This window comes from Epinephelus fuscoguttatus, linkage group LG4 (assembly GCF_011397635.1).
Source record: "Epinephelus fuscoguttatus linkage group LG4, E.fuscoguttatus.final_Chr_v1".
Classification (NCBI taxonomy): Eukaryota; Metazoa; Chordata; class Actinopteri; order Perciformes; family Serranidae; genus Epinephelus; species Epinephelus fuscoguttatus.
The window spans coordinates 32,304,746-32,321,654 of record NC_064755.1 but is presented as its reverse complement, the minus strand read 5'-3'; the positions used below and the strand labels follow the sequence as shown (position 1 = coordinate 32,321,654).

General features: G+C 42.0%; 2 protein-coding genes across 5 annotated transcripts in view; one reads left to right on the top strand and one right to left on the bottom strand.

Moving 5' to 3' along the window:
• The window catches only part of tmem117 (transmembrane protein 117), a 68,819-nt gene that overhangs the window by 29,811 nt on the left and 22,099 nt on the right, over positions 1–16,909 (bottom strand). For all 4 annotated transcript variants that reach the window (XM_049573273.1, XM_049573271.1, XM_049573272.1 and 1 more), the window contains one exon: positions 4,079–4,211. In XM_049573273.1, coding sequence (XP_049429230.1) covers positions 4,079–4,211 — 133 coding nt within the window. The remainder of the gene's footprint in view (positions 1–4,078; positions 4,212–16,909) is intronic.
• Positions 11,704–15,946, top strand: LOC125886912 (P2Y purinoceptor 1-like). Its single transcript, XM_049573286.1, has 2 exons — positions 11,704–11,808; positions 14,788–15,946. Exons 1-2 carry the CDS (start codon positions 11,763–11,765, stop codon positions 15,783–15,785), a joined length of 1,044 nt encoding a protein of 347 aa, XP_049429243.1. The 5' UTR covers positions 11,704–11,762; the 3' UTR covers positions 15,786–15,946.

Genomic DNA, 16,909 nt, shown 5'->3' with positions numbered 1-16,909 from the left:
ATTGTGCACTGTCGCTGTACGTGCACTAAAAGTGCCTGTTTTTGCCACTGACAGACTCAGATTGTTGTTGTAAGTGTGTGACAACATTACGGAAAGGATTTCTACGAAGACAGACCTTTTCCTTAAAGAGTAAGATCCTTTTTGTTTAACCAGAGACAGCCCCGAAACTGCTATCCCCAGTCCCACCAGACTCCAACAACAACAACAGTAATTTTATAATCATATATACACTTCATTCCAAGTTAAGAGAAACAAAATGAAACTCATTGGTTTGTCTCTCCACCATTCCAACAATCACCAGCTCTGGTTTGTTTTAAAAAAAACCTTAATTGACACAGTAAAATGTGAAAATATGCTGGCTCTAGACACGCTAAAATTACTGTTTATTTAAAAGGAGTCTGGTGGGTTTGACACTAGCAATTTTGAGGCTGTTACTGGCTTTACTTTATTTTTAAACAAAAAGGTCTCTCTCTGTAGTTATTTTGCTGTGAAGTTGCCGGACACTTAGAATAATAACCTGAGCCTGTTAGTGCCAAAAATAAGCACTTTAAGTGGTCGTAAATTGACAGAGCAACATGCCTTGAGTGGTTACACTGTTTCGCCCCTTCTGGATGCAGCCCCCTCACTCAATACTGGACCAATATCAAAAATTGTTGTCTCCATTAGTCACTTAAGACACAAAAACATGGGAAAATAGGGTCGAGGTTGAAAAACACCAACGTTACCCTTTAAGTAAAGGCCAGATCATTGGACCCATTGTTAGAAATATGGTGGTGTACTGTCAGCAGCAGCAAGTCCCATGAGTGATTGCATGCAACAGGAGGCATCTACATACCACAACATGCTATTTATTCAGCCCTCTAAATCCATTTGTCCATGGTATTACCCCAGCTTAGTGCCAGACAAGCAAACAGACTGACGAGGGGGACTAGCATGCATGCAGCACAAAGGATCACGGCAAACAAAGACAAATACCCTCATACGATGGGGTCTAATCCCACTCAGGGTATCACTGTAGTCAAATGCCACATCCATCCCCCTCCTGCTCCCAATCAAAGATATCCACCAGCTGCAACCCTCCCTCCACCCCTTGCTGCACTCTTCCATTGCGCAGCTTACCCCTGACATCCATCCATCTATCCATTTACTGGCTAACACACAGATGAAGTATAGAAGTCATTTTACAGCTTAACTGTCCCACTCCAGCTCCCTATTATACCCCCACCAACTCCCTGCCGCCTCCTTCCCTCCACCTTCACATACTTTACCACCCCCTTACTCTGAATTAGTCGTGATTAATGTGTACGCCACGCATTGGGCCGTCTTAATTAAATAACACCATCTAATTAGGGGCTGATTTCGGCTGGTAATGGCGCCGTAAGATGGCGGAATGGGATTGTGCGGCGTGACAAAACATTCATGAAGTCCGTCAAACTCCCTGGGCGGTCACACTCCCTTGGTTTCACACAAACAGCCCCTTCCTAATCTGACAGTTACATTAAAATGCAAATAGCCCAGATGTGAGGGTTTGGTAACAAGTGTGGCTTACAGCTCCCAGGACGCCATAATGGATGGTCTTTTATTCCCCCTCTGATATGACATAAGCCAGGTAACAGGCTGATAGCTGTTGACCTGGAAGTGGCTGTTTAAATATTGGCACTGTTGGGACACGTGTAAGATTGCACAGTCTGGAAATCTCTTTGAGCTGAGAGATAATGGCTTTGATGAATCCATTTTACATGACTAATCATCATGAATAAATACTTGTCATCCACGAAGATATACAATCTCTTATCGGTGATTGTTTACAGTCCTGGTGGCGCCGTTTATCTTCTTGCCTTGTGGATGTATCCCGGGTTTTTAATTAAATCAAGCTCAAGACCGACTGAAAGGTCAAAGAAAATTAAAGCATATTAATGAGCGAAGGGCACGGGCAGCATACAGCATCAGGTCAGGGAGACAGCAGGGAGACAGACGCCGACCCCCGCCTCGCCACACAAACTCACACGCACACTTTCTCGCCCACATGCGTGTCCAAGCTAAGTTGAGCGAGGTGAGAGACGTGAACAATATGTGGTTGTGTGTGTGGGACGCCCTGTCTAGCCACCAGAAGAGCATCCCCTGCAGTGCACCAGCATGGCTAGATGTCAAAGCCAGCTAACCCATGCCAAAATACCTACCCTTTAAAAACCCTTGGCAGTAATAATACCTCACAGCGGCTTGTTCTTTCAGTATAAATGAAAAGGAAAAACACCATTCACTCCCACAGAGGGGCAGCTGCAGCCACAAAGGGATATTGTACTTTTCCTTTGTGCCGTGGCAAAAGAGAAAACTACAACAGCCTCGCTGCGGGGTGAGGGTTGGAGTAGTGAAGGGGGGAGCGATGCAAATGGGGTTTGGACATAGATCAAAAGACTTAAGTTTCACTGCATCATCAGGGCTGGAGCACTTCCCTGACTCCCATCCTCCTTCTCAGCCACCTTTTTGCTCACTCTGCTGCATTCATGCTATCGCAGCCCGGAGACCGTCTTCCGAGGGGCATCCTGGCAGAGTGTGAACATTGCTCTTACATGTCGGTCTTGAACAGAGATGTGAACACTAATGGTTTTTGGCAGGGCCCGGGTCCTCGGTGGACACACTGCTGGAGCAGAAAGAAAACAAGCGGGAAAGAGGGACAAGGAGGGGAGGGGTGCAGGACAAGTGCAGGTGTCTTGGCAGCTGAGGGTTCACTTGCTTTACAACAGCACCATCTGTCTTTGCAGGGGGAGCTCTACAACGTTGAATAACTCATGTCGTTACTCAGCATACATCCAAATAATCATGGACGGGTTTTGGTGTTGTGTCAGCCAGTTTAATCGTCTAAAAGGCTGTTACGGCTGCTACTTTTTATATCTGGACAACTGATGCGGCTAATATGAGCAGAGTGACTTGCACATGTTAGATGGATATAAATTATACATCATTTTATAAATTATATATCACGTCTCTCAAAATGTCTGAGTAACTCATTATTTTTCCTTCAGTATCATCCGAATGTCATCTGGCGAAACACCCCTGACAGTAAAGAAATGCACTGACAGAAAAAGATCCCCTTTCCTCCACATTTGAAGGCGGAAATGAGAGGCTGTAAAAAGGAATCCTCTTTGTGACAGATGCACTCGGTGCGACTGCAAATGTAACTTTTTTTCCCTGAGCAAGCAACATTCATCGTCTCAGCGGGCCTGCCCCTCTCCGCTCAGCCGCTCGCTTCCTTTTTCTCGACCAACCAGAGAGGATGGACAAGATGGATGCCCGTGTCACAGCGCTGGCCGGAGTGACAGATGGGCTGATTATACAAACTCATCCCTCCGGCCATAGAAAAACACAACACCTTGCCTGCAAGCTAATAGCCTTCATCTGCCTGCACCTTATGGGTAGTTGACGCCTGTTGTTAATATGGAAAAGCAGCACTGTAAGGACAGATCCCATTACAGCCTTGGCCTCCCTCTTGACAGCTTGTACCTGAATAGACACCTGCCACACAGTTTTTTTTTCTACAGCCCAAACACACAAAATGGTAAATCACCTCGCAGCGACCTCGTGTCTGGCTGGCTGGCTTCAAGGGCATGTTTTCCTTCCTCTAGACGGACACATTGCAAATGCATAAACGGATTCCTGTCACCGGCTTGATGTGTGGGTGTCAAGCTCTGCAGTGTGCAGCGGTTTCTCAGCAGGTACGCCAGGGCAACAGCAGCAAAAAACCAAGGCATTAACTGAGAGAGGCATGGCAAGAACATCTTGGTTTTTGGCCAGACAGGAGTCAAAAAATAAGTCAAGATCATGGGAGAATAAGTGTGGGTGCTGAAGGTGATCTTTCAGGATTAACCACCCTCCCCTTGCCTGCTCCTACCTGTGATTTAAAGTCGGGGCTGATTAATCAGACTGCTATCGAGTCTCTGTTCAGGCGAGACGTTTAGATCAATCACGCCAGCCAAAGGGGAGCATACAGTGGCTCTTACAAATGGGAAGCGGAGAATGAGGGAAAAAGGGCAGAGAGAGGGAGGGAGAGAGAGAGAGAGAGAGAGATTGAATGGCTTACTCCATGCTCCCAGCCATCAGCAGGAAAAGGTTGTAGATGTGTGAGAAGATGAAGAGGAAGAGGATGGTGCTGAAGAACATGGTCATCCAGGAGCCATGATCCTCGCGGAACATTTTCAGGCGCAGGTATCGACCTAAAGGGAGCATGACAAGGACACTGCTGTCAGTGAAGGTTCAAACAGCATGTCAAACCTGCTAACATGTGTGGCCACGAAAATGGAGATGAAAGTAAATAAATTAGTCACACAGATCAATAACGTCCCACTCTGTCAGACACGTGGCCTTTAGGCATTGAAATGAAGATTAAAGACCCACTTTGAGGTGTCACTTTCACGGCCTTGAAGTAATTGTCTTATCCTGACCAATTCCAACCGTCACCATCTCATCATCAGCCACAACAGATAATATTCCACGTACGCATCATGTCGTGCGTCTGTTGGACCTGCTGTCAGCGGACTGGTGCGCGCTTGTGTTTCATGATGAGAGTTCTGCATGATTAGAGAAATTATTCAAACATTTGTGACCCTGTGGTGTTTTTTTAATACAATCCTGGCTTGGAATCAAATTATGGAGGAATATCTCTCTGGCAGAGCATGACATTAGTTCAGATATGCAAGCCTCTGCACTGAACACATAATCACAGGAGCTTGTCCTCTGGTGGCAGCGCTCAGCAGAGCTCATGCAGACAAGAATGGCTTTAACATGACTTATAGCTTCTTTTTGTTCCTTTACAAGACCACAGTTGGTGCTTTTAGCTCCTCCGTGGCTAGTTATGAATATAATGACAGTCATTTCTATATAAGCTGCTCCCAATGACACACAGAACAAAATATTATTTATACCTTTAATTCAAGGGCTCACCTTTTTTCTGACTAGAGTGGTATTATGAAAAAGCATTACATAAGTACAATATAAATTACTGAGAGATGTGAAAAATAATGTGTGATGCAATTAGGTGTGCATAATGTAATTGCATAATGTACTAGTCCTTGGTCTGCCGCCCACACTGCTCGTGTAACAGAACCTGCTTTGTACATTGTGTTATTCAGACCTGGGTCAAAGAGGATCTTCTGATAAAATAGATAATATATAACATTATTTAAAAAATTTTAAGGTCAAAATTTAAGATGCAGAGGCAGAGAAATCCAAATGCTTTGTGCTTTGTTTGGGTCAAGCTTCAATAGCACCAGATTTTACATTTAATAACTTAATAACAATAATAACTTTATTTGTACAGCAGAGTTTATACAGCAAGTGCAACTCATTCAGTGCTTTACGTAATAAAATGAGAAAATACAGATAAAAGACAGGACACAACCACACACACACACACACACACACACACACACACACAAAATAGGAATTAGGTTTGAATATCAATGGATTAAATAAATCAGCACCATGATGCAGTGGTTAACATTGTTGCCTCACAGCAAGAGGGTTCCTGGTTTGAACCCCAGTGTCAGGGGAGCCCTTCTGTGTGGAGTTGCATGTTCTCCCCGTGTCACTCCAGCTTCCTCCCACAGTCCAAAGACATGCAGGTTAATTGATGACTCTAGATTGGCCGTAGGTGTGAATGTGAGTGTGAATGGTTGTCTGTCTCTATGTGTCAGCCCTGTGATAGTCTGGTGACCTGTCCAGGGTGTACCCCGCCTCTCGCCCAGTGTCGATAAGCAGACGTGCCACTGCATTTGGGGATCATCTGAAAGCATCATTTTGTTTCACCTTGAGAGACTGCTAAAGGATGGTAGTAGTAGTAGTCTAGTTTTTGGTAGCCTTATACGCTTGTCTAATTGTATTGTAGAGAGAAAAGAATGGGTGAATAAGTGCATATCCATAACGCAGTACAGCTTTATTTTATAGACATGTTGCATTTATTTATTCTTCAAATTAAATCAATGATATACCATGCAGAATTTTCCTTAAAAAAAAAACAAAAAACATGCTTCTTCATACATAAGTTATTGCTCTCAGTCATCACTTATGGCCATTGACTGTAAAAATAATGGACGAAGCAACCGTGACGTCACCCACTGGTTTGTGGACTGCTGTTTTGAAGCCTCGATTGCAGCATTTCGGTCGTTGCCATCTTGTTTTTTTTGGAGCCAGAGGTGACTACATTATGGCGAAAAAACTGGTACCGTGGAGGAGCGAGAGGTGGCTCTGACTAGGAGAACCCTATCAGGAAACATTCATTCATTGAATCATTTTCCATACCTGCTTGTACTGTTAGGGGTCATGGGGGGGCTGGAGCCTGTCCCAGCTGACACTGGGCGAGAGGTGGAGTACACCCTGGACAGGTGGCCAGACTACTGCAGGGCTGACATTTAGAGACAGACGTGTTCACACCTACGGCCAATTTAGAGTAACCAATTAACGTAACCTGCATGTCTTTGGACTGTGGGAGGAAGCCGGAGTACCCAGGGAAACTTGAACTCCCACCCTGGGTTCGAATCAGGAACCCTCTTGTTGTGAGGCAATAATCAGTCGCCTAGCAGCTGAGAGATGACCCTGATGACATCACTAGGACGTCATCTGTGTTATTTTCTCAGACCTGACAAAGCTCAGTCCAGAGCCGGAGAAAACATGTGTAAAATGGGTGGACTGCCCCTTTAAATTAAACAATGATACACAGAAAACTTGACAGGATTTGACAGTCAATTTACAATTTTCTGACACAATACAAACTGCATATCTTGATAAGAGAACAAAATAAAACTTGGCTGTTGTCTAGTGTGTGTGTGTGTGTGTGTGTGTGTGTGTGTGTGTGTGTGCTCACTGACTCTACTCAGCCAAAGATTGTTTATGAGGTAAAAGAAGCTTCACTCTGTAACAATATTGTCTTCTTCCCTCCAGCAGATTGTGTCACGTCGATTTCAGTAGTCATTCTTCCACATAATCTTTCATCCTTATCATAATTACAAATTAAAGCTTATCAAATTGATTACAAAGTAAAGGTGAGCCAAATTCAGAGGGCTACAGCTGTTACTTCAACGTGCCAGATATTTAACAGAGCTGCACAAATCAGCGTTCTTTTATTGTCGTGTCGATGTCAATGTGCGAGATAAACACATTGTGAAAGACTGCAATATTGCACTCTGGATTTTTTGGGTTAGTTTAAAGAGAGAATCAGTAAAAAAAAAAAACCTAGGAAGTTATTTCCTTTAATTTCTTTAATTAAACAATGAATTTGTTGTATTTTAGCAGTATACCGACAGCAGCAAGACGGCAGAACTCAGTACACTTAATATCTATTGCAAGTAGTGTTTTTATTTTGCGATATTCAAGAATGTTATCACATATTGCATATTTTTCTCATAGTGCAGCCCTAATATTTGTTCAACATTTAGGTAACTATGAGCATCTGACTGGACTCTGTGTCGACAGATACACAATATTAAAGGACTCCGATCAGTTTCAGGCCCAAAAACTTGATCCTTCATATTAACGTAACTTATGTGGTGAACTCCAAACATCAACTGCTTCAAGGTTATTCCACTGTCTGTTAAGAAATCCTCTATGAGTATAAACTTGGATATACACCTCTATTTCCACTACTTTAAATATTGCTAACACACACACACACACACAAACACACATACACACACTCTCCCTCTGCTTCGTCTCTGCGAGCTGTGATCCAGTGCCAGAGCGGCCATCTTCCCAGGAACAACTCTTTGTTTTTCTCTCCTGCAGCTCAGTCAGCATCCCTTTGAGTTACAGCTCCTCAGAGAACTCATTGTGTTTGTGTCCGCACACACACACACACACACACACACACACACACACACATGCACAGCCAGAATGACAGCAAAGCAGAATGCTCCATTTATTTTCCCATTACAGCCTGGCTGGTTCACTCTCCAATAGTTTTACATGCTGTTCAGTCTCAGCTTGCTCACTTTTAGTTTTTTTTTTTCTCTGCCGCACACATAAAAACAAAGATGTTGAGATTCCTATGGAGATGAAGATCTTTGTTGAGTTAAAGTGCAGTTATAATGAATGAACCTCCTGTTGTAGGTTCAAATACATTATGCAGAAAAAGCCTTTGACATCTTAGTAAACAACAGATCTGCAATGTTGAATTAAAATTCTGCTTATTGTGAGCTTTACAGACGAGAATATGAACTTCAATATTCCCTTAATAACAAGAGTCAACCTTACATTTTTTGGGAGGGTTAGCAAAAGCAAAGTGGCCTAGTGTGAGGCCACACCATACGTCTTGCTCTGTGGTATTTCAGGGCTCATCACAGATGCATAATTGAATTGACTTGCATGGGTGAACTTAATTGCCTCCAGTGCCAATGAGCCCTGGCTTAGATGTAGGAGCACAGTGTGTATCGGCAGATCTGACTTTTAAAGCAGCATGCCGCGCCAGCGAGCACGGCCGCCCTCTCACTGCCTATATGGGCAGGATTTAACTAGGGGGTGATTCAAGAACTATTCAGCCAAGCCGTTTGAGTCACTGCACCTCCCGACAGTAGAGGACCCCGATAAGGTGTGATTCATGAGCACTGCCTACTGCCAGGCTCAGCCCGGCAGGGGACAACAACAACACACATGGACAAGGCGGCCACACACAAACACAGACACCACGGAAAAAAAAAACACAGGGAGGGACACATTGCTTTATCTCATTGCTACTTTCATTTGACCACACTACAAACACACTCACTCAGATGGCTCAAGCTCATAAGAATATAAACACAGTTTGAATGCTGACATACAGTATTTACAGTATCATTCCTCTCATGCTATTTATAGCACTGTGTTTGGGATGAGATCATATCCACCTCGCCTCATGTGGTTTCCAAATCAAACACGCAGCTGTGTCTCCATCTAGTGGTTGTAAACGGACAGACACCAGAGAGCGGCAAACATGAGCACCGGTGTCTTTACAGTCAACATACTGCTTCTAATTTTTTTTGGGAGGTGTCAAATAGTAAATACAATCCTTGTATTTGGGAAGAACGCGTCAGAGCATTTCATGGGGCCTCTAAATGTGTTCTCTTGTGTCATTTGAGTGCACATCAGTGTCTGAATTCGGTGCGAGTCGTCATGATTATTTACATTTGTAGAAAAACAAATCCAGCTTGGAGAATTATTTTCAAATGATGTAAATGAAGCCTGGACCACTGGGCCATTTCTGCTAAAACTAGAGACAACACTGAGCAACAACGCTGCCAGAAACCTACAAATATCTTGGAGTATTCCTCAGTTCACATCTCACTTATCAAAGCCACATTCATAAGTTAACGAAGAAGCTCAACTAGAAATTTAATGTGTATAACAAGATCAGAACAAATCTCACCCATACTGTCTCGTACACATATTTACATGCAATCATTCTTTAAACAATATCCTACCATCTCCCAGTTTGGTCCCCTGCCATCCAGGAAACTATCAAACCAACAATATCAACAGCATCCATAGCCAACGTCCCCCTTGGACACACCACTACCCAAATCATCTAGCCATTATATTTTACTTTCAGATCCAAAACAATGACTCCTCTCCTACACTTGCTGCTCTAATTCATATTAAGTCACAACACGAGACAGAAACACATCCAGATGAAATTCACATGCACTTAACCCTGTGCTACCTTACAAAAACAATTATGGTCAGAAATATTTTTACACTTAGTCCAGGCCAGTTTAACTATAACACCCCTAATTTTAGTTCAATACCTTTCCTGTATAAATAAATTAAATGAAATTTCAGTACAAATCACTTCCCCCAGTTCCTCCAAAGCACCATTAAATAACCAGTGAACAGGAAAAACCATAGAACATTATTCACACTGTCAAATTGCATATTTGGTCAGGACACACTGCAGTGGCAGCGTGGAAAAGAGTATCCAACAGGATTACACGGATTCCACAAAATCAGCAGTTAAGTCACAAATCCAGTGATACAAGCATTTGCATCGAAGTGACTGGGGTTTGAGTGTCTTATACACTCAATTACAAGTTTATTAGGTACATCAGCTAAAACTAAGGCAGTCTAATACAAAGTCCTGCAATAAATCCTGGTGTCTGTGTCACTCTGCAGTTACACCTCCAAAACACTAGTCAGCAGCGGAGGTTTCTGTGAAGTGCTGTAAAGCTGAGTTGATTCAAAAAACACACATTAAACATGGCTTAATAGAGACAATTTCAAACACAAGTACACAAATCAGCTTCACTGTAACTCGCAGCATTCACAGACAAACACTTGTCTTTATCTGGATAAATTTTCCCCACAAATACAACATGCTAACGTAACGTGGATAAATCCCACACAAGACGAAATGCTATTTTTGTGGAGGCTTTATTATCTTCATAATTTATTGTTTCTTATTTGTGAAGTTATGGTAAATAAAAGTCGATTCAACACACGGAGGAAACTCATATCAGTCGCATGAATTTGCAATAACACATCCACTAAACAGGAAATACTTTAACCTAGGAAGGACAATGGGATGTGTCACACGCTTTTAATTCCCTCACACGAAAGGTGACAAATAGGTTCCCCCTGAAGGGTTTTTTTTTTAAATTTTTTTTTTTTTTTTTAACTAAATTAAATTAAATTAATTTTTTAAGGCAGAGTTTGCCTCTTTATTTGGAAATGGGTACGTACAACATACTGATATGGTCAATTAAAAATTCATTCATAACTTTTTGTACAGGCCCAGTTGAATATTGCAGTAATAATGTGTGGTTATCACGAAATCCAATGGCACACCTGGATTTGCATCATAGCACACCATTTGAGAACTACTGGGCTAAATAACAGAAACAGCTCTCGCTATAATGTCACATCCCCTAAAAATACCACACAGTTGAATAAATACTTCTCAAAAACAATAAAAAAAAAATGAACATTATAAACTTCATGAGGGTCGGATTTAATGCAGGACTGTTGTATTAGACTGCATTCATTACAGCTACATGTAGCTAATAAACTGGCAACTGAGTGTGTGCTCAACCTTATAGTAATTTCTTTTTTTACACCGTCTTTATTTGAATTTCAAGAAATATAAACAGTAGATAACTATAGCAACACACAAAAATCCACAAAACAAATAAAATATAAAATAAAAATATAGCAAAAATGAAACTGAGAAAAAAAAAAAAATAAAAAAAAATAATCATCCCACTGTACGGTTAACACAAAGCAAGGTATACAAGGCTACCATATCTCACAGTAATTCCTAAGTGCATAATAAAGTTTTTCGGATTGCACACAGCCCAGACTGTTTCAGGCAATCAGGGGATTCAAACTGCTGACATTACGGTTACCCCTGTGATAATGAGATCACATGCAATAATTCTGGGAAGTGCTCAGGCAATAAAATCACCAGATTTATAGGAGATTTATAGGAGTAATCCACTCACGGGACATACAGAAGCCTTGGAGCCAGAGACTCAAACATAAACATCAGTTAAACACCTGCACTGGTGCACACACACAAGCAATTACTGAATGTAGCTAACGTTTTAACACTGCTTCTGTTTAATCCTCCATTTCCTGTATTGCACACACACACACACACACACACACACACACACACACACACACACACACACGCGCAGGTCTCATGGGTAAGGCAGTGCATCGACAGCTCCTGACAGATGAGAAGCACACAGCTGCTGGAGGAGGAGTGGAGGCACCCTGAGATGTGATCACTGTCTCTGTTCACCATGATATTGTTCTCCACCCACAACAAGTCGGACACGACTAAACCAGGTGAGTACAATCTAAAATATCATGATTTTAACATGTTTTAGGTCCAAACACTTAAAATAATCTATCAAACTTTCAAATAACTTATGATAATAATCTAATAACTTTTTTTGACATTCATCTAATTTCCTGACAGAAATGTTGTTAAAATAAGTTGATTATTTTCTACATTACATAGTTTCCCTATGCTTTTTTTAATTATTACTTGCAGCACGGCAGTATAAAAGAACCCTGTGTATTTTAATACTTAAATCACAGAAATGAACCTTCATCATCACAAAGTAGGACATAAAACTTTAGACTTTGCCTTTTCTCCCTTTCAGTAGGTACAGACAGGTAGACAGGATCTAGGTTGAAATGTGCCAACAGTTAATTGTTAGGATCTGCTCACCTGAACAAAATGAATATATTATCTGTGATTAAGTGCAAACAAAGGCCGACATATTGAAGGCAATAGATCAACAGTCCCCATGGTTCATTGTTCGCAGCAGACAGTCAAGTGTTCGCTTCCTGGACACGCCGGTGATGCTCAGAGACTATGGAGACAGCAACTGTAAATATAAAAGGGCCCTGGGAGAGAGTGGGTGCACACATCTTTCCTAAAGTACTCTCTGAGAGCAGGGCTTACCGGCAGAGTCAATAAAACAGACTACGACCTAAATTATTCTGGGTTATTACAGTCTTGAAAAGTACAACCAACTACAAATATGGACATCATATAATACAAAAATATCCACTGTGTTATAGAGCGTAATTCCACAAAGTAGATGGTATAAAAGCATCATGATTTATAGACCTTGCTTTTACAGAATTTAGCATAGTGGCCTTTATGCAGTAAAAGACCTGGGTCATAAAACAATAATTTGTTAATGCATGTTTTTATGTGTTGCTTACTTGATAGGATAATGCATGTAGTGCAGAAAGGTGAGTCAATTAGGTGTGATATTCTGGGACTGACAAGTGACCTGGCAGATCTTAATTGTCCCTATTTGACAGCTTAAGCAAAATCAAACAAATAACAGAAACACTTAGCAATAACTCCAAACTGGCAGTTTAGTTTGAGTTGATTTCTGGAGTATTAAAGGGGCACTCCACCTATTTTTACCTGTCAAGGTCAATTTACTTGTCACAGCATGCACTATGCAGTCTATGAAAACAGCTGTAAGTTGTTTTCCGTGGCTCTGCAGGAGCTTTGACAAGAAAATTACTGAAAAGACAATTTAACAAAAAGCTTGTGTTACAAATATGAGGTCTGAGAGATATGCATTCACCCTTCGCTGAGGGTGAATCGAAAGACACTATCGAACTGCATTATGGGAAGTCTAGAAAGCAGCATTTCTGGAGCTTGACCTGTACGAGCAACTGCAATTAAAGATTGTTTTCAGTTCAGTCTTTTGATTTTAACCATTCTTTTACAACCACATCACCAAATAAGGGGCCGTACACATGCCGCGTTTTTTGCACCCTAAAATTCGGAGTTTTTAATGTAGATGCATGGCAGGCGCGCTCAAACACGCGTGCACGCATTCCCAAGCGCCCATTTTTCAGGGTGCAACGGCTGCGACCTGAGATAAACTAAGTTCAATTTTTGGAACGCTTTAGTGCGCACCACGTTATGTGACGCGGACCAACCAATTACAGCCAACAGATATCTTTCCTTTCATCCATAAATATCAGTCTGTGATAAATACGGAGAAGAAGCTGTTCATTTTAGTGCAGAGCTGCCTGAGCTTTTCATCTGTCCCATGAACAACAGGCCTGCACACAAACAGCACCTGGAAGAAGATCAGCTCTGCACTCAGAATTGCAGGTAAACAGGCTATGATATGGTGCTGGTTAAGGTTGCTTAGCAACCTGGGCGCAACCTGCTGCTGTGCTCTTGAAAGCTGGCACAGAAAAGGCACAAGAGTGTCGCCTAGCACCTGACCTCGCGTTTTCCAAGAGGTAAAAGACGCGGCATGTGCACGACCCCTAATAACCTCAGATTATTGTCAAACACCACCATTTTCTTTCTCAAATCTGATGCCAATGTTTTGTAAAATTCTCACCATGACCAAGCTCCCAGGAACAGCGCAAGCATTGAAGCCAATTTTACATAGTGGGCAAATGTGAATTTATTACATCCAGGTCTTTCACGTGATGAGTTTTTGAGCATCACAACCTCCCCAAAATGACTCGTTTCAATATTGGGATTCGATCCATTCAGTCCAGAAACATTTTGAAAGTCAAGGGGATCTGCACAAAGCAGTAATTTTCATCCCCATTTGAGTTAGCGAAATGCTAAACCAAAAGTTACCTGCTCAGCCGATGGAAGTTAGTCGCTCAGTGGCCCTAAGTCTCTGATGGGCTTGTTCTATGAGTCCCAAGGTGCAAAAGATCTAGGTAATTCCATATTGTGTAAATCAAGCTTTTTTGGGTTTCAACACTGAGCAACTTTCATAGGAACGAGCAGGGCCCTGCCTCTATCATCCACGAATGTGACATGCAGAATCAAATATGGAGCTACCTCCTGAGGCTACATGACTGTTCTTTTTACAATCTTTCTCACAAACCTTCAAACTACAGCTTGGCAATACACTGATATTTTATTGATATCGTGATATAAGACTAGATATCGTCTGAGGTTTTGAATATCATAATATTCTAAGTAGGACTGGGCAATATGTGGAAAATCAAATATCACAGTACTTTAAACCAAACACCCCGATATCAATATTGTGATGATATTGTAGGGTTGACTATTGGTGCTTTCACAAAATAGTTTCACAGTTAGATTTTGATAAATAATCATTGGTCATGTGGATATCGAGACATTTGGTCAAAAGTATGGTGAAATTTGATTTTCTCCATTTCGCCCTCGGAGTGCATCACTAAAATGCTGGACCAAACTTTTTTTCTTTCTTTTTTTTTTTTTTATTAAAGATATATTGATAGAATAATACAGTAACCAAACTGACCCTTCCTCCTGTCCTTCAATTCCAGAGGTGCTGTTTGAGTTCTCCAACCAGTCGACATCATTCTGTCACCACTTTAAGAACAGCCAGTGGTATTGCTACATCCTGCTGGTCATCTTCACTTTCGCCCTTCCTGTGGGGATCCTGGGAAACATAGCAGCTATAATCAACTACTCCTTCAAGAAAGCTTCGAGCACCAGCCATCTCTTCCTGTTCAACTTGGCCCTGTGCGACTCGGCCTGGATCCTCACCCTCCCCTTCACCCTCTACTTCACCTTCCAGAGGCCGCACCTCAATGACATTCAGATCTTCTGCCAGTTCAAGAGGATCTCCTTCAACATCAACATATACGGCAGCATCCTCTTCCTCACTCTCATCAGTTTCGATCGCTACGTCGGGACGGTACACCCAATCAGCTCTCTCCGCTGGTGGGATGTGGGTAAAGCCAAGCTGTGCTCGGTCTGCGCATGGATCGCGCTGGTCCTGACTTCCATTCCAGACTTATTTGTGACTTTTGCTATTCAGCGACCAGAAAACGTCACTGTGTGCATGGACCACATAATGGGCCCTTTTATTTACGTCAAGACAATCACAATTATCCGAACAGTAATAGGCTTCCTGCTACCATTCGCCGTCCTGCTGGTGTTTTACATAATGACAGTTCGTGTTTTGAGGCGTCTCCCGAGGGGCAGAAGGCAAAGAGGAGCCCAGTGGACAGGAGGGAAGCCTCTGCGTCTCATCACTGCTGCCATACTGGTCTTTGTGGTTTCCTTTGTGCCGTACCACGTCATGATCATCACCCTGGTGTTCATGAGGATCCATAAGCAGATCACAATATCGAACACCGGTGTCCTCTATGCTTCCTATGAGTTCTTTGAGGCCATGTGCAGCGTTAGCAGCTGCCTGGACCCAGTGCTGTATATTGTGGCCAGTGAGCAGTTCCAGAGGAAGCTGCTGGCTTTGAAAAGACACCGATACAAGAGGCTGTGCTGCAGAGCCAACAGGAGGGTTGGAGTCATTGGGTGACTGAGTGGATCCAATGCATGACTTCTTTGGCTAGTTATCCTGCATATATGTATCATGTGGCAGGTGTTAATGGTACAACTATCATGGCCTAAAGTAGGCTGGTAAACTGCACCATTAAAGAACTGGAATGAAAAATGTAATTACTGTGCAAGATAAATTGCTGTCAGTGTAAAATCAAGGTTGTAGGCATGTTTTGCATTACAAAAACATTTTATTAAAATTTCAAACTTTTTACCTTGATGTCATAAAACTTTTTGTTGCCATGCAGCAAAATGAATCAGGAAGGTCTCTTTCACATTTGTGCTTTACAGTCATACTGCATAAAATCAGTTCATATGGTAGTCTGATTGATAGATATTGTCAAAAGACAAACAATGACTATTTTCATCATCAGTTATTCTGTTGATTATCTTCTTGACTAATGGTTTTGTCAATATAATGTCAGGAAACTAACAAATGCCCCTCATACTACATGCTTGTTTTATCTGACCAAAACCAAAAAGATTGAATCTACAAACATATAAAATGGAAGAAAGCATCAAATCCAAATCCTCCCATTTGAGAAGCTGGCATCATTGAATGTTTGCCATTTTGGCTCGATTAGAGAGTAAAATGATTGGCAGATTGTCAAAATATTTGCAGAGCCATTTTCTGTTGATGGATTATTAGCAGCCCAGTCGCCAGAAGAAAATGTTGGCATTGTACATTTCTGCAAACCAGAAATATGTCACATTTGTACATTTCATATGTATCGTATTGCTTCTAAAGTGACGAAGTACAGCAGCTGACTTTGTCATCGGGATGGCGTGACATCTAGACGAGATGCCTGCCAAGCTGCAGATCAGATCAAACAACAAAATTGGCTGTGTATTAGCGAGTCATCACTGATTCCTGCACCATTTTAGCTTCCAGACGTGGTTGTTTTTTAGCAATCTGACGCTGTTTTTCCACCGGGGACAGTGCCATAAAAACCAGTTTTATTTACCAAGACATCATTGCCTTTCCCAGCGGGATAGTGCCACGAAAAGCAGGTATTTGAAGCAAAAAACATGATATTTTCCCAACCATAACCAAGTGATTTTTGTGCCTAAATCAGTGTTTCCCATAGAATTATAATCTATGTG

Coding starts and splice junctions, on each gene's coding strand:
- LOC125886912 (XM_049573286.1), top strand. CDS start 11,763: ATGATATTGTTCTCCACCCACAACAAGTCGGACACGACTAAACCAG. Junction 11,809..14,787: donor GTCGGACACGACTAAACCAG/GTGAGTACAATC, acceptor CTTCAATTCCAG/AGGTGCTGTTTGAGTTCTCC.